The sequence below is a fragment of the Spermophilus citellus genome (genome assembly GCF_964194105.1).
Source record: "Spermophilus citellus genome assembly, chromosome: 6".
Classification (NCBI taxonomy): domain Eukaryota; kingdom Metazoa; phylum Chordata; class Mammalia; order Rodentia; family Sciuridae; genus Spermophilus; species Spermophilus citellus.
Genome location: NC_138187.1, coordinates 8,655,578 through 8,678,921, shown reverse-complemented (window position 1 = coordinate 8,678,921; position 23,344 = coordinate 8,655,578). Strand labels below are relative to the sequence as shown.

General features: G+C 56.0%; 1 protein-coding gene across 1 annotated transcript; it reads left to right on the top strand.

Moving 5' to 3' along the window:
* Positions 1–104: 104 nt before the first annotated feature.
* Positions 105–22,949, top strand: CAPN15 (calpain 15). Its single transcript, XM_081299843.1, has 13 exons — positions 105–253; positions 10,171–10,459; positions 16,575–18,015; positions 18,452–18,660; positions 18,764–18,947; positions 19,058–19,281; positions 19,763–19,888; positions 19,982–20,134; positions 20,508–20,669; positions 20,752–20,981; positions 21,077–21,243; positions 21,315–21,493; positions 21,559–22,949. Exons 2-13 carry the CDS (start codon positions 10,284–10,286, stop codon positions 21,734–21,736), a joined length of 3,429 nt encoding a protein of 1,142 aa, XP_081155969.1. The 5' UTR covers positions 105–253; positions 10,171–10,283; the 3' UTR covers positions 21,737–22,949.
* The last annotated feature ends 395 nt before the right edge of the window (positions 22,950–23,344 follow it).

Below are 23,344 nucleotides of genomic sequence, written 5' to 3'. Positions count from 1 at the left end.
TCGCGCGCCGCGCGGCCCTATGGGAGCTCGGCCCGGCGCGCTCGTGGCGTCGCGTGCGACCTGACGCATGTCGCCGTGGGCGCCACGCTCGGAGGCGGTGCAGGGCGGCTGGCGGGAGGGCTAGCGCTCCGCGGCTGAGGCGCGGGAGGCCGGCGGGGCGGCGCAGCCGGCGGCGACGGCGCGCGTGCCTCTCGGGGGAGCCGGGGGGCCCCGCGCCGCCCGGCCGCGGAGGAGGCGCCGCCGGCGCGCGGAGGTGAGTCCACGGGCGGCCGGTCGCGCGGGGCCTGGCGGCGCGGGTCGCTCGTGGGGCCCGCGATGGCGGCCTCGGCGCCGGCCCGTCCTTGAGTGCCCTCTTCTCCCGGCCAGGCACTCCGGGGCGGCCGCTGGAGCGCCCGCGGCCACCCGCGCCGCCGCCTCCCTGTTCCCCGCGGGCCTTTGGCGATGGCGGGGCGTTTAGAGAGTCCCCGGCACCTGCTCTGGGCCTGACAGGGAGGCCCGGCGTGCGGCCGGGTGACCCTGGCCGGACCGCAGGTGACAGGACCCGGAAGCAGCCGGGAGGCCAGGAACCCGAGTCCAGGCCTGGGTGATCCCTGGTTGCCTGCGGGCCTGCACTCCTCCCGGGAGCTCCCCTCTGCCCTGGGCTGAACGCTGCGGAAGTGAGTCACCGGTGTGGAGCGTGCCGACGGCCAGGGGTAATCCTGCCTGTCCAGCTTTAGTGACTTTCTAAATGCAAAGAGTGGCAAGAGCTTGTGTTTCCCTGGCCCGGCGCGGACAGGGGCAGCCAGAGCTCCGTAGCTTAGCAAGGGAGGTGGGTCTTAAAGGAAGCCTGGTTCTGGCCCCTGACCCTACACCTGTGTGAAAGCTTCAGCCTTTCTACCGGGGAACCTGAGGTCCCTCTGCCGCTCCACAAAGGGAAGACAGGCTTTGCCTGGTGTTGATGATGGTGGAAGCTCCTGCGTGTCAGACCCTGCCTACACCAACCTCCCCCTGGCTTCTTCCCAGGCAGTGGGGCAGCACTCTGGTAACTCCCATCTTAACAGGTGGGAAACTGGCTGAGGGATAGCATTTGCTGCCAGGAGAAGGGTGGAGAGAACTGAAGCTCCAGGTTCTGACTCACAAAGGCTACTTTTCAACCTCCTTGTTTCAGGCCAGCCAGGGTTCTGCTGGCCTGAAAACCTCCAGAAACTACATGCAGTTCATGAACTGGTTTGTGAAGAGCCTGAAGGAAGGCATTCATCCTCATGGCCATTCAGACAGAGCAGCCCCAGGTACAGCCCTTAAGCTCTCAGTGTGATGTCTCTGCTCACTGCACCAGGTAGGGACAGATACTGAGAAGGCAAATGATATTAAATGGAAACAATTTGGGCTCTTTGAGAAACACACGTACAGGAATGCAGGCATGCTGGTGATTTGCCACTTCACTCTCATTCTGACCTTGTGGGCCATCCTGAACTGTGAGGCACAGCTGTGGGATTGATCTGTCTTTTCATCACACATGCAGGCTCTGAACTCTGCCCTGGGTCCTTGGAAGAGGGCTCTCTGGTTCTTTTGCTGGTTTGCTGTAGCTCTGTAGGACCTTCTAGTACCCTTTCCACATCCACTAGAGCACTTGGTACCATGGGTACATCCTGAGGTGCCATGTGGTGTTCTCTTTCCCCACTCTTTCCTCACTCCCTCTCACCTAAAGCCTAACTCATCTCTAACTTCTCAGCAAGGACACAGGCTCTACCACTGTGTCTTGATCTGCAGAGCCATTTAACCCATGCCCTGTCCTGCCAAGAGAGCCCAGAAGGTCTTTGTCAGGCTCCAGTGTTGTACTGGCTCTCTGTACAGGGTTCTGCTGGCAGCATTCCTGTTTCACACATCTCCCCTTCTGAGTGCAAACACTTAGAGGGTGGGTCCTATTTCTGTCTCTCAGTAGGCCCCATGCCCAGCTCTGTCCAGCCCTGCACTGAACAGGTGGCCCGTAAGCATCCTCAGTCAGCTGTTCACACAGCAGCTCTGGGTCAGTTGGGTTCTGAAGCCTAGGGTGGGGGTAAGGGTTGTTTCTGTAACATTGTAGCCTCTTTGGAAATGGGGAAGGGGTGGCATCATATGACCACAGCTTGTTTCTGAGTCTAAGGAATCAACTTGCTGGCTTGTGACTCTTTCGTGTCACTGGAAGGTGCCAGAGAAGGCTGTGAGTAGACTAGGCTGGGCTTGGAGACCTATTTAGTCACAGTCTTGTCACTCCATGGGCCACTCTGCATGGTACCATCAGGACAGGGCCTGCTGCCAGGCCCATGTAGTACAGGGAATGGGAGCTGTGGGAGGACAGAGAGGCACCCTAGCCTGGTGCAAAGACCAGAAGGGCCATATAGCCCTGGGCAGTCCTCCTGTCCCTTTGCATTCTGCTGCATGGTTGTCCAATGATGTGGCTATCCCTCCTACAAGGCTCACCAGGCATTGAGGCAGGCAAGTCTGTGTGTTGTGAGACCACGTGGGACATGTGCCTTGGGTTCTCTGCTCCCGTCCAGGCAAACAGACACACTGTCATGGTTTTACTGCCCCTACCTCCAACTCCATGGTGGTCAGACTGGAGGACATGCCTGGACAAGGCTTCAGGATATTAGGGGGAAAACAGGTTGATAACTGCTGTTTGAAAAATGTCATCATAGCTACGCTCATTGTGGACAGGTCTTGCAGCTTCTGGCTCCTCTGGGAAAGCAATGTGCTTCACTGAAGAGGGAACCTCTTCCACTTTTCTTGAAAAAGTTGCCCTTTGGAATTAATTACTCAGGCAGGTTGAATCTCTTGGACCTTCTGCTCCTTGTCCAATCCTACCCCCATGCCCTTTTAATGGGAATGACAGCAAATTCTGGAGCTATTTGGAATCTCTGCCTTTCTGGAGAGGTGGTTATGGAGAAGCCAGAACTTACTGGGCAAGAAAGTGCCAAGAGATCTGCTGTGGAACAGGATTCTGTATTCCTGTCTGCTTCTCTTTGGGGCCAGTGGAGGACTTGGGTGCCCCTGGAATTTCTGTTCTGCTACCAATGGGGTCACTAGACCACCCAGGCCAGGGTTTTCCTTCCACCATTGAGAAGAAAGAAATATGAAAGTGCCAAAAAACAAGAGTGCAGCCAGGTATGGTGGCACATGCATGTAATCCCAGCTGCTCCAGAGGCTGAGGCAGTTGAGACCAGCCTCAGCAACCTGAGAATCTGTCTCAAAAAGGGCTGGCTCACATGTTTTAAGTCCATTGTTCAGTCCCCGGCACCATATACACACAAACCAAGTGCTTGTCTTGTATATTTTTTTCTCTGTTAAAAATAGCATTCCACATTAAACAATATTGAACTTGTGAACTAAAATCCTAAGTATGTGCTTGTTTCCCTGACAATACCGTTTTGAAGAGCATAATGTTTTTCACAATGCATAAATAAGGCGTCTCTTAAGACACAAAAAGACATGCAGTATCACCCCCTGTCCCTGCCTAGGATGCAGCAGTATGAGTATGTAGATAACCCTCCAGATTCCTGTCCTAAGCTGCTCAGGAAACCCATCTCTTCTTCTCATACTGAAGAAGGCCAACATTCTCAGTCCAGCCCCCAGGGTCTCCTGGGCAAGTGGGGAGTCCCAGAGCTAATCTGAAGAGGCCCACAGCTAGAGCCCCAGTGCTATATTGTGTCTCATGGACCATGCAGTGTTAAGTCCTGATTTTCTTCCTGAGCTAGTGGCTGAACTTTTAAGATTGGACATACTTGGAGAAATCTGGAACTTAAAAGAGAGCTGCCCTGTAGCACATGGTGGGAAAGCTTCAGCTTGAGAGGATGAGGGGACAGGTCATGCTTCTTCCCAAGCTTGTTGGCAGAAAGTGCTCCTACTTTTATTTCAGTAGGTGGAATTTCAACTCAGAACCTCCGTGGTTCATTCTCTGAGGTGGACAGCATCCTGCCTGCTATAGTGAATGGTGGTATCCACTGTCCCTTGTTCACATGACAGGGCAAGATCTGAGCTGGTGCAGGAGACTGCAGAGTGCCCAAGGAAGGATAGGGTAGTGAGTGCCATGACAGTGGTCCCTCCATGGTGATCAGGTGTTGAGAAGAACAGAACTGGGATTGTTGTTGCCCAGAGCCCTGCTGCCACCTGTGCACCTTTTCCTGGCAGCCCAAGCTCCCTCCCCAACTGGTGCTGGTCTATGGTGCTGCTCTGCCCCTGGATTCTTGCCCAGGGTCTTTCCTTGTAGCAGTGCCAGGCTGAGGGAAGTCAAGACAGGATCTTGAACAGTCTCCTCTGCCATTCTGGCTGGTCTAGAATTGACCACAGGCCTTTAGAACTAGACTAGACAGGTCAGGGTCCTCAAACCAGGGCAATGAAAAGCCAGCTACACCATGCTGCCCCAGGTCCCTGGTCTACTTCAGTTGTGGGACAGGTGGAGTTCCGAACAGGAAAAGGGCCCTCATCCATGTGTGCTGTGGCAGGACAATGAAACCCTCCAAGTGGTTCTGGGCCCTAATGAGAGGTAGGACCTGGGCCACATGGGCAGTCAGAACCATTTCCAGGAGTCTGGCCTGTGCAAATAAACTCAAAGACTGTATGGCACTCCCAGGCCAGAGTCCAGACACTTCTGGAGGAGTGTACTGACTCAGGGCAGCAATCCAGCAGGAACTTGGTGTCTTTGGATTCAGCTCCCAAGTTCTGTGGTTTGTTTATGGGATAGCTTGGGCTATAAAACTGTGGAATAGCAGGGTTGGGGTGCTGAGGACCCCTCTCTATGGCTGGTACCTTGGACCCTTCATTGGTTCCCTGGCTCCAGAACCCCTCCAGACCTACTGTTATGCTCTGACAGATTCTGGTTCTCCACCTTTTGGGAACCCCCCTTAGGAAAACCATGTTTCCAAGACTGGGGCCATGGTCTTGTCATTCCAAGACACCATAAGGGCAGACCTGGTGGGACCTTGCTCTCCTGGATGTCCTCCTGTTATCTGGGGGTGTCTCCCTGTGCCCTGCCCTTGGCCCCAGATGGAGCTCCCTCTGTGTACCCAATAGAGATGCCGGAGCAGAACTGGTGTGGAGCATGTGCATGCCCCAAACCCTGACACAGCTTCCCCTTGTCCTCCATCCCTGAGGGGCCTGGCCAGGGAGCTGCTGACATTTCTGGGGAGTGACCTCTCCACTTGTCCCCAGGGAATGCCAACCTGCCAGTTCTGGGGGGCAGAGGTCACAGTTGAGTCCTCCCCTGGGGTGGGTCCTGGCCTGGTTTCTTATAGGGATAAGAGGGAAGGTTCACTCCCTGTCCTTGGTCCTTCCGCCTTACAAGGCAAAGGCTTTGTTTCCTCTCACAGTTTCTGTAGTTGGCATTGGTTCCAGTTGTCCCTAAGCTGTGGGAAACAGCTCAGAACATCATCCCAGGCAGCAGCTCACTTTTGGTGTCACATCTGACCTGGGGTCCTCCTGGTCAGGTGAGTGAAATTCTGGGGTATGGTAATAGGTGTCAGGCTGGGCTGGGACTGCCACTCTTCCTGCTGTCCCCCACATCCTGTTCCAGGTACGGGTGTTACTGGAGCTGCTGCAGTTAAAACAGTGGCAAGATGGCCTTTTGTATAGGAAACAGGGTCCTGTCCTGCTCAACTTGTGCTTCTCTCTGCTCTCCCCTGGCAGCGTGTATTACAGATTAGCAGGACAGGACAAGTACTGGGGACCCTTTGCCTGCACACACATCAGGAGCACAGGATAGGGTGGACACCTTCCTGGCCTTTGCTGGGTACCATCCCTAGGTTGTTCTGGGAGTGAGGTATTCCAGCTTTGGGGAGCAGTTCCAGGCAGAAGGTGATGTCACTCTACTCTGGCTACTGCAGTGTGGGCCCTGGGACTGGGGCAAAGGGCAGGTAGAACCAGGGTAATTAGTACCTTGTCCTTTCAGGGCACTGGTGGCCTCACTTCCATGCTTCCCTGAGACCAGATATAGGCTGTTGCCCCATTTAAAACTAGGGCAGTGGTTCCCAAAAGAAAGCCCTGAAGGAACTGGCTGGGGCTGTCCCAGGGTTAGGCTGGTGCAGAACCCAGGCTGTGCTCATGCAGGGAGTCTACCAGGCCTAGAGACCGAACATCTCTTCCTCACCACACCCTTCCTTTCCCACTGAGGCCTGGAGGCTTGCATATCATTGTACTCTGACTTTTGAAAAGTGTTAAGTCATACAGCGATGAGAAAGTGAGCCACCCTGCAGGGGCCTCTGAGCATCACTGGTTGCCATGACCAAGTAACTAAAAGAGTCTGGCACACAGCAAAGGCCACTGGTGTCTGCTGAGTACCTGAACACATGATGGGCCAAGCACAGAGGGCACTTGCCAGAGCATCGACCTTTGCCCAGGGTTCTTCAGGAGTGGATGGCCCTGGGAAGGGCAACTCAGGCCTGTCATATGGGGAGGGACTGTGTTCTGCTCTGTGTAAGGCCCTCACCCTCCTGTTACATCTAGAGAGACAGAGTGGGCAGCACTACTTTGTAAAATATCCCACTCTATCCCCAGATTATTTGGTCGTGGAGCTGTGATGGGAGTCTGGGCACTCCTTGAGGTCTGCCTCATAAATGATGCATATCTGCTGGTGTGTCCCAGTCTCTTTGCCTGAAAAGTATCATCCACAGTGTCCTTGGACAAGTGGGATGGGACTACCGGGGTGACCACCACCTCTTTAGAAGGCTGGCCAGAGCCAGAGGAACGTCAGCTCAGGCAGGGCTCCTTGAGCTCCCTATGCCTATGGAGGCCCTGAGTACAGTTCTTAACCTCCCTAAAGGAGGACTTTTGGAGCATTTGCACAGCTGTCCACACATGGGGTTACCCACCAAAGGTGGCATGAACAGGATTGGGACTAAAAGCTGTGTCCCAGGAAGCAAACAGAGGGTGGGGTTGGGTTTTGTTTTGTTCTATGATACTGGGAATTGAACCCAGGAATCTCACCCAAGCTAGGCAAGCTCTCTACCACTGAGCTACAGCTCCAGCCTTTTTTATTTTATCTAGGATACAGACTTTAGCCAAGTTGGCCAAGCTGGCCTTGAACTTGCAGTCCTCCTGCCTCAGTCCCCTGAATGACTGGGGTCAGCCAGGACAGAGTCTTCATCACTTTTCCCTGCCATTTCTCTGTTCCTTTGCTTTTTTTGGTACTGGGGATCAAGCCCAGGGTCACTCTACCTCTTTTTTTTTTTTTTTTTTAAGTTGGGGATTAAACCCAGGAGCACTTAACTACTGGCCCACATCACCAGCCCTTTTTATTTTTTATTTTGAGACACTATTGCTACGTTGCTGAGGGTGGCTTTGAACTTGTGATCCTCTTGCCTCAGCCTTCTGAGCTTCTGGGATTACAGGTGTGGGGCACTCTACCTCTGAGCTATATCCCTTGGTCCTTTTTATTTTGAGACAGGGTCTTGATAAGTTGCTGAGGCTGGCCTTGAATTTTTGGTCCTCCTACTTCAACCTCCCAAGTTGCTGGGATTACAGACATGTGCCTTTTTGTTCCTTTTCTTCTGAGCACTCAGCAAGAAGGGACTATGTTGTCCCTGTCCTCCAGGAAAGATCCCCACATGCCCCTGCCAACAGGCCTCCTTGCCTGACCACTGGGAAATTTCCCCAGATTGGATCCTGTTCTGGGAGGGTGTCCTCTGAGCTCAGGGGAGAGAGATGTTCAGGCCAGAGTGCTCCCCTGTATTGGTGGACACCATCTTTGCCCCAGGCCTGCTAAGAGACCAGTAGGGAACAGGTGGGGGCTTGCAGGAGTTTGTGCTTCTAGCAGCACACATGGCACCCTCAAGGGCAGGGTATATGGTGCCCTCAAGGCAAGCAGGTGGCCTCTGAGGTGCACAATTCCTACATTCACAAGTGAGTATGGGCAAGGCCCGCTGTTGGAACACACCAGTTCAGGACCTGGCTGTGAGTAGTTTCTTCCACGGATGTGGCTTCCACTCACCATCAGCTCAGGGCTTGACTGCAAGAGGGAAGCACCAGAAATGCCAGAGCCATTCCCCATGGAGGCTCCTGTAAGGAGGAGCTCTTTGTTCCTTTTCTGTTCCATGCTGCTCTGCCACTGATGCATAACCTCAGGAGAGGCAGGAGTGCTTGCTAATGTGGGACTGACACTGGGTTACTGGCTAGACTTCCCCTGGCAGTGGCAGCCCCGGGAACTGGCAGGCTGAATTTGATCCTCAAAATTGACCCACAGGCTCACCGCTATGCTTGCTTGCTACCCCTTCAGAAGCCACCAGCACACATGGGCCTTGAGTCCCATGAGGTGGCATGTCCACATTAAGAAAAGCTGAATGATAACAGTCCAGAGAGCTTGAGAAAGGGAACTCAGTATCTCAGTGATGCCCTGTAAGATGATTTTATGCTGTCAAGACAGCATCCTAGGGCTGGGGTTGTGGCTCAGTGGTAGAGCACTTGCCTAGCATGTGTGAGACACTGGGTTCAATCCTCAGCACCACATTAAAAATAAATGCATTGTGTCCATCTATAACTACTAAAAATATTTTTAACAAAAAAGCATCCTAGATATGTGGAGCTGGAGTTCTTGCTACCCAAGGGTGGCTTGTAGGGCATCGGAACCTGTGCAGCTTTGCTCTGGCCTGGGCTGCCCAGGCCTTCCTTAGGGAATAGACAGGAAACACTGGATTTGGGGGCCACATGATCTCTGAAAGCACAGGTGACACCTAAATAAATGAGCTGGCCTCTACCAGTATGACTATTTGGGGACATTGAAGTTTGAATTTCACATAATCTTCACCTCCCATAAAGTGTTGTTTTCTTTTTGATTTTTCCAGCCAGTTAAAAATGTCATCATTGTTCTGCTGGCAGACTGGATTTGACCCTCAAGCCATGGTCTGCAGCCCTGTTCTGCACCAGTGTGCTCAGTGCCTGGTTTGCCGTGGGGAGAGGCCTGAGCAGCCACAGGACTTGCTAGCGCCCACCCCATCCACCTCCCCAGCCTCTTGGGAAAAACAACCCCTCACGCTCTGAGGGAGATGGCGGTCAGGCGGACATTATTGCTGCACAGGGAACTCGACTGGCTCTGATTGAAGCCCTGTGGCTTGGGGGTGTCTGGGAGGGGCTAGGCCCAGTGCTGGGAGTCCTCCCTGCCATCATTCTGACTCAAAGGCACCATGCAGCCCATCTGCCTACCACACAGGAGCAGCTACCAGGGCTACCCCAGGCTACCCGTGCACCAAGGATACTTAATGTAGCACCTTGTTTTGGTAAACCATTGCACCCTGACCAGATTTAGTGTCCCTAGGACTTATGCAGAAGCCAGGGAAAGGACTGTTGTCATATAACATCAGGTACAGGGGTGGGGACCACTGTGGCCACAGAAGGCTGTTATTAATCAACCCAATCAGAAAGGCAGCCCAGATGCCCAGCTTGGACCAGGTATTCCATGTAGGTCAGCCTCAGAAGGTCCTCCTAGGGTTATTTTCAACCTCCCTTACCCAGTGGGCGTAATAAGATGGCCTCTCCCACAGTGCAGATAATCCATCTGCGGAGGTCCCAGTGAGGCTTCCTTCTGGTCACCCCTGGGGTAAATCTCTCTGGAGGAGAGACAGAGGGCTAGCCCTGCCCTCAGCCTTGGTAAACCTTGGGTTCTTGTCTTTCTCGAGGTCTGGGGCCATGTGGGTTTGTGTGGCCAGCTGCTGCCCTTCCTCTAACTCTTGGGGCCTCCAAGTGCCCTTCTCTGAGGCCTGGATCAACCCTGCCAGCTCCCTCCTTTTCCTTTGGTTAGCCATCCTTGTGGTCTCTGCCCCATCACAAGACAAAGACAGCCATGTGATCCCTTTTCTAAGGAATAGAACACTTTTGAAAACCAGAGACAAGTGATTGGGGGATTATTGGGTTTCAGGGGCAGGGCAAGGTGACATCCTAGGACTCTAGTATGCCCTGAGCCGAGGGATGGATGGGTACTTCAGCTCTGTAGGGTGCTAGCCTTTCGAACCTGACCTCCACCCCTTGTGGGACCTGGCTCTGGGAAGAGCCTGTAGTATTGAATATTCAGGGTGAGGCCCAGGTCTCTGTGCCTGCCTGTCCCCACACCCAGAGCTACTTGGCATGCTGGGAAACCCTCCTAGGATCTAGGGCTTCATCTGTAAATCACACTGTTTCTTTTCTCTTTTATTCTCTCTCTGTGTTTATTTTTGTTGTGTCACTGACCAGCCGGCTACCCTGTCTCCGGCGTGGGCATTCTCCTCTCTCCATGCTCCTGTTCGTGTGCCACCGGCCAAAGGTGACCAGGCCTGGCTTTCATCGTGGCCGCTATCAGAGGGGCCATGGGGAGCTCCGCCTCCTCCCTGGCCACTGAGACTGAGTCAGACCACGGCTTCCCCCGGGGGCCACCATACCCAGGGCCCCCAGCAGCGGCTGACTGGTGTAGGAGTGGCCCTGGGGGGCCCATCTGGGGGAGTGCCCTGGTTGCCAGGCAGCACCCACGCCCCCGGGCCCGAAGGTAAGAGGGTGGGGAAGGGCTGCCCCATAGGGGTCTCAGGAAGGAGGCCTCTTTTTTTCAGGGCGTCCCTCCTTGGCAGAGGCACATGCTCGGAGATGGGGCCTCTGTCTCTCAGGTCTTGGGCACCTTGCTTCTGAAGGCCAAGGGCATCCAGGCTCTGAGTTATCTCCACCTTGGACCCAGCAGGTCTGGGACCCTCCTGGGCCAGGATGTGCTGCTGATCCCACTGTTGGGCACTTCTTTCCGGTGGCCTGCTCTTGTGAACACTATCTGGAAGCCAGGTGCAGTGGTGCACACCTCTAAACCCAGCAACTTGGGAGGCTGAGGCAGGAAGATCACAAGTTTAAGTCTGTCCTCAGCAGTTTAGCAAGATCCTGACTCCAAATTTAAAAATAATGGCTGAGGAAGTGGCTCAGTGGTAGAATAATCTGGATTCAATCCCCAGTTACCCCCCAAAAAAGTCTCTAGACTGGCTTGGGAGGTAGAGGCTGCCAACCTGGAGGCTGGCTCACACACGAGTTCTGGCTTGCATCCCATGGACTCAGGGCTGAATCCTACCTGTGGTGCTGCTGCTCTAGCATGGGGACACAGTGACAGGCCTACATCTGCTGCCTCCACACAGCATGTCATTGCTGCTGGTTTGGAGAAGACCTGATGCTCTCCAAACTCTTGAGGTTTGGGGCCTTGGGGTAGATATGGTGGCAGTAGCTTCGTTCTCTTGGGAGCCCAGGCCTTTGATCTGAGATTACACATCCCTGTCCCTCAATCTGAGGCAACTGCAATGCAGTACCTGGCCGTGGTTCCACAGACAGCTCATTTACCTGCCTGCCATCTTGTAGGCACAGGAAGGGGTGGGCCACATGGAGCTGTGGGCCGCATGTGGAGAATTGTCCTCCAGGGTTAGCTTTGGTACAGAAGTCTGAGCTCCTGGCAGACCAGGAATCAGGGGGTGCTAGAGGGGATCAGTGAGGCTTCAGGAAAATGTCTTGTCTAAGACTTACCCTAGTGGATGAGAGCCACTAGGGAACTTGAGGTGCAGAGAGAGGACAGTGGCCACTGGTGGAAATAGCACTGCTTCTCTTGCACAAGAAGGCATTGGAGCATGTTACAGTTCCCCTTATCTGCACCACAGATGCTGGGGAGCAGTGAGGGGATCAAACCCAGGGTCTTACTGAGCTACATTCCCAGCCCCCTATACATATTTTAATTAACATCTGTTAATAGTGTGGTTCATTTTCAGTCAGTTTGTAGCTTTGTACAAACATCCTCACAAACCCATTTGCAGCATCTCTGCCCCTGAAAGAGGTCCCCTTTGCAGTCACCCTCATCCCTACCCCCACACTGGCCTCAGCTACTGACATGCTTCCTGACAATAGGTCTGCCTTTTCCAAAAATGCAGCAAGTGGCCTTGTGTCTGGCTGCTTCCCTCACCATGATATCCTCAGGCAATACCTGGCACCAACAGTAGCTTCCATTCCTTTCTTCACTGAGCAGTAGTCTGTCATTAGTATAGCCCACCTCTTGTTTCTGCTCATGGACACTTGGGTTGTTTCCACTTGGCTTTTATGCACAATTCTGCTGTGGACATTCATGTTGAAGTTTGTGTGTGGACAAGTGTTTTCCTTTTTCTTGGGTAGATTATCCTAGAGTGGAATTACTGGGGCTTACAGTGAGTTTATGGAACTTTCTGAGAACCTGCTACACTACTTGCATTTCCCCATGTTAGACAGTGTTCATTGGGTCAGTCTCTTTTACTCTAACTACCCATTATGTTGTGCAGTGTTATTTCCCTGGTGGCTAATGATGTTGAGCATCTTCTTGTGTTTTCATCTGTCCACATACATCTTTGTATTCCGTGCATGTATATTCTCAAAGACATCATTAAGAGCAGAACCCCTGAGCCTAGGTGGAGGCTGGCTGCCACTACAGCTGACCTGCATTATCTGTCGCATCAGCAGGCAGCATTCTAGCAATGAGCATTGACATGCTTGCTGCATGGGTGGGATTAAGTTCATGTGTGCTGATAAAAATTCAAATTTTTGTTTTTTGAGGTTCAAGGTTTTAAAATCTTTTTTTAATGTCGTACTTACAAATTTTACTTTAGCATAGTTCTTTTCATCATAGAAATTTCACACATTCAACCAGACTGTGGTGGTACAGTCCTGTAATCTCAGTGACTCAGGAGTCTGAAGCAAAAGGATCCCAAGTTCAAAGCCAGCTTCAGCAATTTAGCAAAACCCTGTCTCAAAATAAAAAGGGCTGGGACGTGCACCTAGGTTCAACCCCAGTACCAAAAAGAGAAGTTCCACATATTCAGTAAATATCTAAGCATCACGAAGAAATATAGAGAAAAGCATTTTCTCCCCTGCCCATTTTCCAGAGGGAGAGGCCCTCTCAGCTCTTTCATGCACCCCAGGACCAGAGTTGGAGACCTCAGGAAGGCTGTCCAGGTATGGATTCCAGGCAGCCTCAGCCATCATGCTCTCTGGGCACTGACACTGTGGTTGTCCCAGGACTGTCTTCCCTGGAACTGTCAGGAGAATGGTGGTAGCCATTCAGGAAAAGCTGAAACCTCAGACTAGCACCACAGGTGTTGGCTCTGGAGTGTGCCCTTTGTACTGCCAAGGCTGTGCCCAGAGCATAGATGTGTTGCTGTGAGACTTTGGGTCTTGGCTTGAAGGATCACTCACAGTGCACGTAGATACACCCCTACCCCCTCACTCACCCTGACCACCAGACACCTCCCTTGGGGCCATTGCTCTCAGATAGCCTGTTCCCATGCACGCTGCAGGGAGGCCTGGTCTTAGGCCTACTATCTGCAACAGCGAGTAGCAGCCTCCACGGCATATCAGGAGGAAGTGCTGTTAAAGACCTGAGGAATCCATAGACCTGCTGGCTGGAGAGGGCAGTGTGGGAAAGCTGGATACAGCCGATGGTGGGAAAATAGGAGTTGACACTACACTGTGACTGCCCTACAGGACTCCTTCCAGCACACATGTGCAGGCAGCAAAGCACAGGCATGGGAGTCTGGCAGACCCTTTCCCAGCTCTGACAGGACACCAGTGGGCCAGGAAGGGCTCTGGGCAGAAACTGGCAGCAGTGACAACTCCTGACACCTCTGAGGAGGTACACCTGGGCACATTGCCTTCTTGAATAAATTCTCACAATGCCAAGAAAGGCAGGCACTGCCCCCTCAGGTAGTCCTTTGTAAGGATAAGGAAGTCATGGACTACCTCAGCCTGGGACAGCCTAGTTTGCAGATCTCTCTCTGGTAACTGGGTACCTGTGTCCAGTGTCTTGCCCAAGTGCTTAATTAGTGAGCAACTGGTTCAGACATTGGCCACCTAGAGAAAAAGATAAGGAGAATGCACCCCACCCAGAAAGGCCAACCAGGCTGTGGACTGTGGCCAGCCCAAGGAAGAGTGACGTGCCCTTGTCCCCCTGAGAGTGTCGGGTGGAAGCCCCCAGAGCAGAATCTACCATGAACACAGTTGGAGAGCCACCAAACCAAGCCTGGTGCCTTTGGGGAATTGGCAGGGTCACTCATTGGGCTGCACAGGTGGTCAGGGGAATTTGTCTCAGTGTGGCCTGCTGGGCCAGCTGCCCCAGAAGCCCAATTCCAAAAGTCAGGCGGCTTTGACTAAGGCCCTGTGAATGGGACACCTGTCTCATTTATCTCTTCCTGAGGAAAGCCTATGACGTGCAGCCTCCATGTGCTCCAAGCACTCATTTCCTGGTTATGTCAGGTGGACTTTGTACCCCTCCCTTCTCAGCTAGAACAGAGTGTTGGCAAGACCCAGGGAACTGAGGGCACAACAGGTGTTCTGTGTTGATTTTCTGGCAGTTGCCTCAGTTTCCTTTTCTTGTTAGCTAGTTTCCTATGAAGGTAGATTTGCTTCTGTGTCCTCCAGGACAAGTGCCTCAGGTCTGAACTTGTGTGCTGCATAATCTGGGAGCATTTTATTTTGAGAATTTTGAAGTACCTTCTTTTTTGTGTGTGGTACTGGGGACCGAACCCAGTGGTGCTTTATCACTGAGCTACATTCCCAGCCCTTTTAATTTTTTAAATTTTGAAACAGGGTCTTACTAAGTTGCCAATGCTGGCCTGAAACTTGCAGTCCTCCTGCCGCAGCCATTCAAGTGGCTAGTTGATGCAGGCTTTTACTTATACACTTTGGTAGTATTCTGGCCTTGTCTACTGATGTTTTGTGGATTTCGGGCTTTGAGTCCTTTGTCTCCTTCCAGACCCTTCAAAATGGAGAATAGCCTTGAGTGATGGGCAGTAGAACAAGTGAGCCAAGGAGGCTGAAGGATAGGCCCATCAGTTCTCCTGGCTGTCGTACTGGCCCTGCATCCTTTCATGTCATATCATGACCCATGTCATGCAGAAGTGGTCAGTCCTCAAAGTCCCTGGTCCTTCAGGCCTCTCCCAACCACAAATGAGCCACTGCTTTCTGTTCCTCCCACCTTACCCTGTTTTCATTTAAACCTTTCCAAACTGTGGACAGGATCTTCCTGACTCAGTTCATCTTCCAGGACAGCTCTGTCATGTCCTCTCAGGTACTGGTCTGACTAGCAGACACCATACCTGGATATAAGCTGGGCACTGGCTATGCTAGCCAGCTCCCAGGGGTACAGAGACTTGACCCCACACTATTGTTTTTGAGGTTTTTCCTGCTCAAATCTATGCTGACCAGGGGCCTAGGGCCAAGACACTCTGCCCTGAGAGTTGTGTGATGTCAAATGCTGCATCAGTCTGTCTTCTCTCTGGAAAATCCTCCTGAGGAGTGGGTTGTGAAGGGTCAGCCCCACACAGATCCCCACTGCCCAGCTTGGCTATGCTCCAAGTGGGTGTGCAGGTGGAGCCAGTTGTCCATTGGTATGTGCTCTTGCATGTGTGTGCATGTTTCTGTGTATGCCTATGCTGCACTCCGTGCCTCGACCATGAGCCTTTCTCTGAAGAGGGAAAGGGACAGGTTTCTTCTCTCCAGGAAGTCTTTCTGGCGTTTATGAGCATAGAATCCCAGGTCAAAATGGACTGCCTGGCCTGGGCTCTGAACCCAGCCAAGTGTACCCTATCTACCCCAGGGTTCTATGGAGCCCCTTCTGTTCACTTGGGCCGTGCACTCTACACTGTGGACAGTGTACAAGGGCAACCAAGTGCCTCTGCCATGTGAATCCAGTCACGCTTCCACCTACCTTTCTTGCAGGGTCTCTGCCTGCACAGAGAATCTGCTTTGGAGTCCTCTGGGTTCTGGGAAACAATTGTGTTGCTAGGGGAGAATTTTTCCCCCCCCTTTAAGAGGCGAGTTTTCATTCTTCCTAAACCAAAAGGGATAGAAGCCCAACCTTCGTGCCTCATGCCTGTGCCTCACTATAAAGAATAATTGATTTTCCTGCAGGCAGAGCAGCTACAGTCAGTTTAAGATATATTGTGTAGTATGGAGACCCCCTCACCCTGGCTTAGCCCCACGGGCCCCACCCTACCCCCAATCCTGGACCCGGTGAGGCCCTGGAGGAGTACATCCCTCCTACCTTGCCTTGGGCCCCAGTGCCTCCCCTTCCATCCAAGAGTAGCAGGGACTTGGCCTGGGGAGCAAACAGTGAGGCCAGGGACCCAGGAACCCTCCTAGCCCGGGGAGCTGCATTCAGGGCTGTAGGCAGCCTCCCTCTGTGTGCTAAGCTCAGCCTCTGGTTCCAGTGCCTGACGGGAGGGAGTGCCCTGTCCTCAGAACAGTGCTAGGTACAGGCCTCCCTGTCTACCTCTGGGCAGGCCCACATAGTGTCTGTCCTGCAGCCTCAGCTGTGCTTGAGCAGCCCTCTTGGGCAGACTTCATGCAATACCCCCATAACTATCACTGTCTAGCTAACAGAAGGGAGGGCCAGAGGTTGTAGACCCTCTGTCTCTGTCCATAGCTCCCCTGAACCCCTGAGCTCTGGGCACTGCACAGCCTAACCCCACATTGACCACACCAGTTTGTCAGTTCTGCAGTCACAGGCAGGTGCCTCCCCCAGGACCATTTGCCCTCCCTGGGAGGGTGGTGTCCTACCATCTATAGGACATCATGATCACGGACCCCACAGGAGCTTCCCTGACCAGGGCCTTTCCTTGCAGCCATACACACTCGCCTGGGTCTATGGCCGCGGTTGGGGAGTGGTCCTGTGCGCGCTGCACCTTCCTGAACCCGGCTGGCCAGCGCCAGTGCTCCATCTGTGAGGCCCCTCGGCACAAGCCTGACCTGGACCAGATCCTGCGGCTCAGCGTAGAGGAACAGAAGTGGCCCTGTGCCCGCTGCACATTCCGGAACTTCCTGGGCAAGGAGGCCTGCGAGGTGTGTGGCTTCACCCCAGAGCCTGTGCCTGGAGCATCCTTGCTGCCCATCATCAATGGGGTCCTGCCCAAACCACCCACCATCCTGGTGGAGCCAAAAGGCAGCTGCAAGGAGGAGACGGGCTCTGTGCGGACAGCAGGGATAGTGGCCCTAGAGCCAGCTGGAAGATGCACTGAGGAGAAGGAGCAAGAAGATGAGGAGGAGGGGGCAGAGCCCGGAAGTGGATGGGCCTGCCAACGCTGCACATTGCACAACACACCCGTGGCCAGCTCCTGCTCTGCCTGTGGGGGCCCCCGAAAACTGTCACTGCCCAGGATCCCCCCGGAAGCCCTGGTGGTACCCGAGGTTGTGGCCCCCGCAGGCTTCCATGTAGTACCTGCCCCACCCCAGCCAGTGCTCCCTGGGGAAGGTGCTGAGGCTGACACTCCCTCCACCAGCCAAGGCCCAGCCTCTGCTGATCAGGAGGCTCTCAGGGTACCTCCTTTCAGCCCCTTCTCACCCACCCTGCAGAACAACCCTGTGCCCCGAAGCCGCCGAGAAGTACCCCCCCAGCTTCAGCCACCTGTGCCTGAGGCTGCTCAGCCCTCTTCCTCCACTGGCTCCAAAGGACCCCCCCAGGGCCCAGGCCGGGCCACGGCTGCTGGGGCCTCACGCCTGGCAGAGCTGCTTTCAGGCCAGCGGCTAAGTGTGCTGGAGGAGGAGGTGGCCCCAGGGACCATCCTTGCCCGCTGTGAGGCCTGCAGCCCCTCCCCAGGCAGTGATGTCATTGATCTAGCTGGGGACACTGTGCGCTACACACCCGCCAGTCCCTCCAGCCCCGACTTCACTACCTGGTCGTGTGCCAAATGCACACTCAGGAACCCCACAGCTGCCCCCAGGTGCACAGTATGTGGCTGCTCTAAGCTTCATGGCTTCCAGGAGCACAGTGAACCCCCCACCCACTGTCCAGACTGTGGGACTGACAGACCTGGCCCCTCTGCCCACAAGGCCACCAGTCTTCTCTCTGAGCGTCCAGGCCAATGGGCCTGCCCTGCCTGTACCTTGCTCAACGCACCCCGGGCCAAGCACTGTGCAGCCTGCCACACACCCCAGCTCCTGGTGACCCGGCGCAGGGCTGTGGCGCCCTTAAAGCGTAGAGAGAGTATGCATGTGGAGAAGCGGCGGCAGACAGATGAGGGCGAGGCCAAGGCTCTCTGGGAGGACATCGTGGCCTTCTGCCGGGAGGTGAGAGGCCTCTTCCCCACCTGCTGACTGCTGCTCCAAGCCCCTTCATGCATGTAAGCCCACAGAAAGGTAGGGTGCAGGCAGGGCTTCTCCAGGCAACATGGAGACCCCACTGAAACTGGAGGTCAGGACACCCTTGTGCTCTCAGAGGCTGAGCCCGAGGTGGCATCCTCTTGCCTCTAAAGGTGGCTGAAAGAACAGCTGCCCTCCCTATGCTCACATGTGTTGTGACCTGCCTGTCACCATCCTGTGGTATCTAGCTTATTTGCCACGTTCCCCAATGCCCACTCAGGTCAGGGTTCTGAGCACTGAAGTCTGGGCTGCACATAGACCCCATGCCATTGCTCTGGGGCTCTGCTGGGAGGGCAGGTTTTGCCTCTGACAGGTGAAGTGAGGCCACCCTGCCTGGCCTGATGTCCAGCCATGGTCCCTACAGAACAAGGTGAACTTTGTGGATGATAGCTTCCCCCCAGGGCCCGCATCTGTGGGCTTCCCTGTGGGTGACAGCGTCCAGCAGCGTGTGAAGCAGTGGCTGCGGCCCCATGAGATCAACTGCTCCGTCTTCAGGGACCACAGCACTGCATGGTCTGTCTTCCACACCCTCCGGCCCTCAGACATCCTGCAGGGGCTGCTTGGGAACTGCTGGTGAGGCTCTGGGCTCCTGGCAAGGGCCCACAGGCCCAAGGGAGGATGGTGAGGCTATTGGTCCAGCTATGGTCACTTAGTGAAGCTGCCTAACGCCACACAGGTTCCTGAGTGCCCTGGCAGTGCTGGCTGAACGGCCTGACCTGGTCGAACGGGTGATGGTCACCCGCAGCCTGTGCGCAGAGGGCGCCTACCAGGTGCGGCTGTGCAAGGATGGCACATGGACCACAGTACTGGTGGATGACATGCTGCCCTGTGACGAGGCCGGCTTCCTTCTCTTCTCGCAGGTGGGCAATAAGCAGGGGTGTGAGGCTGGTTCCCTCCTCTCCTTGCAGGTGGGCAATGGGCCTGTGGGGGGTGGGCTGAGGCGGGCCTTGTGACTCCAGCCCCTCCCCAGGCGCAGCGGAAGCAGTTGTGGGTGGCCCTCATCGAGAAGGCGCTGGCCAAGCTGCATGGCTCCTACTTTGCCCTCCAGGCAGGGCGCGCCATCGAAGGCCTGGCCACACTCACCGGCGCCCCCTGCGAGAGCCTGGCGCTGCAGGTCAGCTCCACTAACCCCCGCGAGGAACCCGTTGACACTGACCTCATCTGGGCCAAAATGCTGAGTTCTAAGGAGGCTGGGTAAGAGGGGCGGGTGCTGCCATGGCCTGCGGCGTTGGGCGGAGAGGCGAGGCGAGCGGTGGGAGACGCGGGGGGCAGCACCCTCTGAGCTGCACCTGCGACTCACACGGTGCTCCAACGCAGGCTGGCCATGGTCTGGAGGCCTGGCCAGGATCTGCCCCAGGTGGGGCTGGGGCTGTGGGAAGAGCCCAGTGGCCATTGCCTCCTGCATGGAGCCAGGGGTGGGGTGCTAGCCCACAGGGTGCCCCTGGGAGGTATTCAAGACCTGCCCTGCCCTGGTCAATGTGTGATCCCTGAGCCAGCCCCATGTTTCCTCATGGTCCCCCCCTGCCCCAGGTCAGGCAAGGTGGAGGGCTAAGTCAAAACTTCCTGGGCATGTCCTATGTGGTTCCTGGGGACCCATTTGTCCCAAAGGCAGGGAGCAGCCCCTTTCCACCACCCCTGCCCATCCCAGTCAACAAGAGCCATTCTGCCCACACAGGTTCCTCATGGGTGCTTCCTGTGGTGGGGGCAACATGAAGGTAGATGATGCTGCCTATGAGAGCCTGGGCCTGCGCCCCCGCCACGCCTACTCTATCCTGGACGTCCGTGATGTCCAGGGCTCAAGGTAGGGCCTGGCTGGCTGTGGGCAGCCACATATGTGGACATGGGTGGAAGCTGTAGAGGTGTAGACATAGCCCCTCAGCCCTGTGATCCTCAGGCTCCTACGACTGCGGAACCCCTGGGGCCGTTTCTCCTGGAATGGCAGCTGGTCAGACGAGTGGCCACACTGGCCTGGGCACCTGCGGGGCGAGCTTATGCCACGTGGCAGCAGTGAGGGTGTGTTCTGGATGGAGTACAGCGACTTCATCAGGTACCTGGGCTGCCTGCCTGTCCTTTGGCTACGAGCACAGCCAGCTCTCCTGCTATCTTGGGCAGGCAGCAGCTCATCTGTGTCCTGGCCTTTGTGGGGGCTCTGAGCCACACCTCTGGACAGACCTGGGATCCAGGTCAGTAGGGCTCATGTTCTGAGCCATCCTGTCCAAGCATAGCAGCCAGGACAAGTGCTTCCTTGCTGGAAGGACTTTTCTGATCAGTGGCACTGGATGCTGGTCTAAGAGACGCTAAGGGCTTGGGGGTGGGGTGGGGGTGGTCATGCAGCTGGAAGGCAGTGAGCTGGGAACCTGTGGGTAGTTGCCGGGAAGTGGATACCGCATCCAGGAGCTGGGCATGTTCTTGCCACCCAGGTACTTCGATTCCGTGGACATCTGCAAGGTGCACTCAGACTGGCAGGAGGCGCGGGTGCAGGGCTGCTTCCCCAACTCAGCCAGCGGGCCAGTGGGCGTGACGGCACTCACGGTGCTAGAGCGAGCCTCGCTGGAGTTTGCCCTTTTCCAGGAGGGCAGCAGGTGGGCAGCAGGCAGGGGGCTCTGTCAGGATGGGTCCACGGCCGCACTGCACAAGGCCCCAGCTTGCCGTCTGCCACCATAGGCGTTCGGACGTGGGGGACAGCCACCTCCTGGATCTGTGCATCCTGGTGTTCCGGGCCACCTTCGGCAATGGTGGCCGCCTAAGCCTGGGCCGCCTCCTGGCCCACAGCAAGAGAGCAGTCAAGAAGTTTGTGAACTGTGACGTCATGCTGGAGCCCGGAGAGTACGCAGTGGTGTGCTGTGCCTTCAACCACTGGAGTCCCACTCCACCAGGGCCCCCCACCATGCAGGGTAATGGTTCCCCTAGACCCTAGGCCCCTCCCTCAGAGGCCAAAGGCCCACCCTGCAGGAAGGCCGCCAGCTCCCTCACACATGCCCCCCCACAGCCTCCAGCCCCTCTGCAGGGGTCCCGCGAGGTACCCCTGAGCCTCCTGGACATGTGCTTGCGGTGTACAGCTCGAGGCTAGTCATGGTGGAGCCAGTAGAAGCGCAGCCCACCACGCTGGCGGACGCCATCATCCTGCTCACTGAGAGCCGGGGAGAGCGGCATGAGGTAGGTGAGGTCCCTGTGTGGTGGAGGGAGGCCTGTGGTAGGGGGCAGCTGCCCATGTTGGCTATGTGCAGGGCCGCGAGGGCATGACCTGCTACTACCTTACACATGGCTGGGCGGGGCTCATCGTGGTGGTGGAGAACCGGCACCCCAAGGCCTACCTGCATGTGCAGTGCGACTGCTCCGACAGCTTCAACGTGGTGTCCACGCGCGGCAGCCTGCGCACCCAGGACAGCGTGCCGCCCCTGCACAGGTGGGAACCCCCGGCCCCACCCCACCCCCAGGCCCACACCGGTCCTCACTAGCCATCTCCCCCAGGCAGGTCCTGGTGATCCTGTCCCAGCTGGAAGGCAATGCAGGCTTCTCCATTACTCACCGCCTGGCACACCGCAAGGCAGCCCAGGCCTTCCTCAGCGACTGGACAGCCTCCAGGGGCACCCACAGCCCCCCACTCACACCTGAAGTTGCTGGCCTACATGGGCCCCGGCCGCTGTGACTGTTGCGTCCTGGGGCAAGGGCTGTGTGTGGACTGCCCACTGCCTCTCACACGCACTTTATGAGGGAGACCCCAACGGAGGACGCTTGAACCAGAATCTCAGGACCCCACCTAGGGAGCCACCAGCCTCAGGGCGCAGCTTCCCTTGGGCCCCCCACCCCTGCCCTGTCCCTCCTCTCCCCTCCCAGCTCCTCAGTCCCCGGGCCAGGCCTCCCAGCTGCCAAGCAGAATACCTCGAACTGGACAGGCTGCTTACTGGCCACTCTGACCTGCCATCTGGGGACAATTTCAGGTGGCCAGGGCCAAAATGGGGGCTGCCCCTTCACAGTGAGTGTGGGGTCTCCTGCCAGGGAGAGGCAACCAAGAGCTCTGTTCACAAAACCAAATCTGGGGTCAGGAGCCAAGACCCCATGGAGAGTCGGGACCACCCCCCTGTGGGGCTCAAGGTCTGCAGCTTCCCCTCTCAGTTTGCCCTAAGAGCCAGCCAGCCTCCTTGCCTCAAGAAGGCAAGCAGGGGTCCCTGGAGCCCTGGCATTTGAGTAGTGCACCTCAGGAGGCAGGTGCCTGGTGGCCACAGGCCAGGGCTCAGGGTCAGAGGGGTCCCTGTCTAGCTGCCCCTCCTGCGACACTATGCAATTCCTGGAGCACCTACCAGGATCGAAGCCATGACGGGCAGTGGGTCAGGGCGCTGGGCCAGCCCTGCTGTCTGGCGAGGTGTTCTGTCCTCAGCATCCTGACCATGGCCAGGTAGCCAGGGTCCAGCACCCTGCACCAGTCCCATCCCATGGCCTCAGCCCAGCCCATCATGGGCACAACAGGGCATAGCTGCTGCCCATTAGAATCCCGGGAGCTGAGCTGCCTACCTGTCCAGCATCCCCCCAGCTGTGTATTGAGGCCAGAGTTCTTGTCTGCTGCAGGGACACAAGTCCAGCTCCCTGGGTCCCCTGCCCGGCCACCACTGTCCTGCAGCTCCTGGGCAGCAGGCAGCCAGCCTGCCCACGGCTCTCGCATCCCATGGGGGTCGTGGGTTTTTACACCTAGAGAAACATTCCCCCTTCCCCAGGCCTCCTTTCCTCTGAGCTGTGAATGTTTTTAACCCTGTAAATACAGTCAGCTCTTTGGACACGCAGGCTGTTTTACCAGCTATCAGTCCCTCCCTGTCCAAGGCTCCACAGGCAGTTCCCACTCAGGCTCCAAGGACCAAATAAAATCATTTTGTTTTGTAAGGGAGCCTTCTGTCTGTCGCTACCCTCCTGGGGTCCAAGCCCTGCAGGAAGCACAGGCTGTTCCCAGCTGGCAGGTGGGGTCTCTGCTGGTGGAGCCCTGCTGAGGGGCAGTGGGGCTTGTGCCATGAATGCTCATTGCTGCCCAAGGTCAGCCTCATGTGAGCCTCTAAGGGGTGGGGCAGCCAGGAAGATGCTCTGCAGGAAGGACCAGGTATCCCAGGTAGGCAGGAGCTGCAGCCAGACCCTGCAACCTCAGCCAGACAGGAGGGTCCATGTGAGTGGGTTCCTGCTGTGTTCAGGGCCCTGTCTGAACCCATCAGTCACCAGGCAGGAGCAGATGGAGCAAGGGGGGCAGAGTGGGACAGCAGCTCCTGCCCTGCAG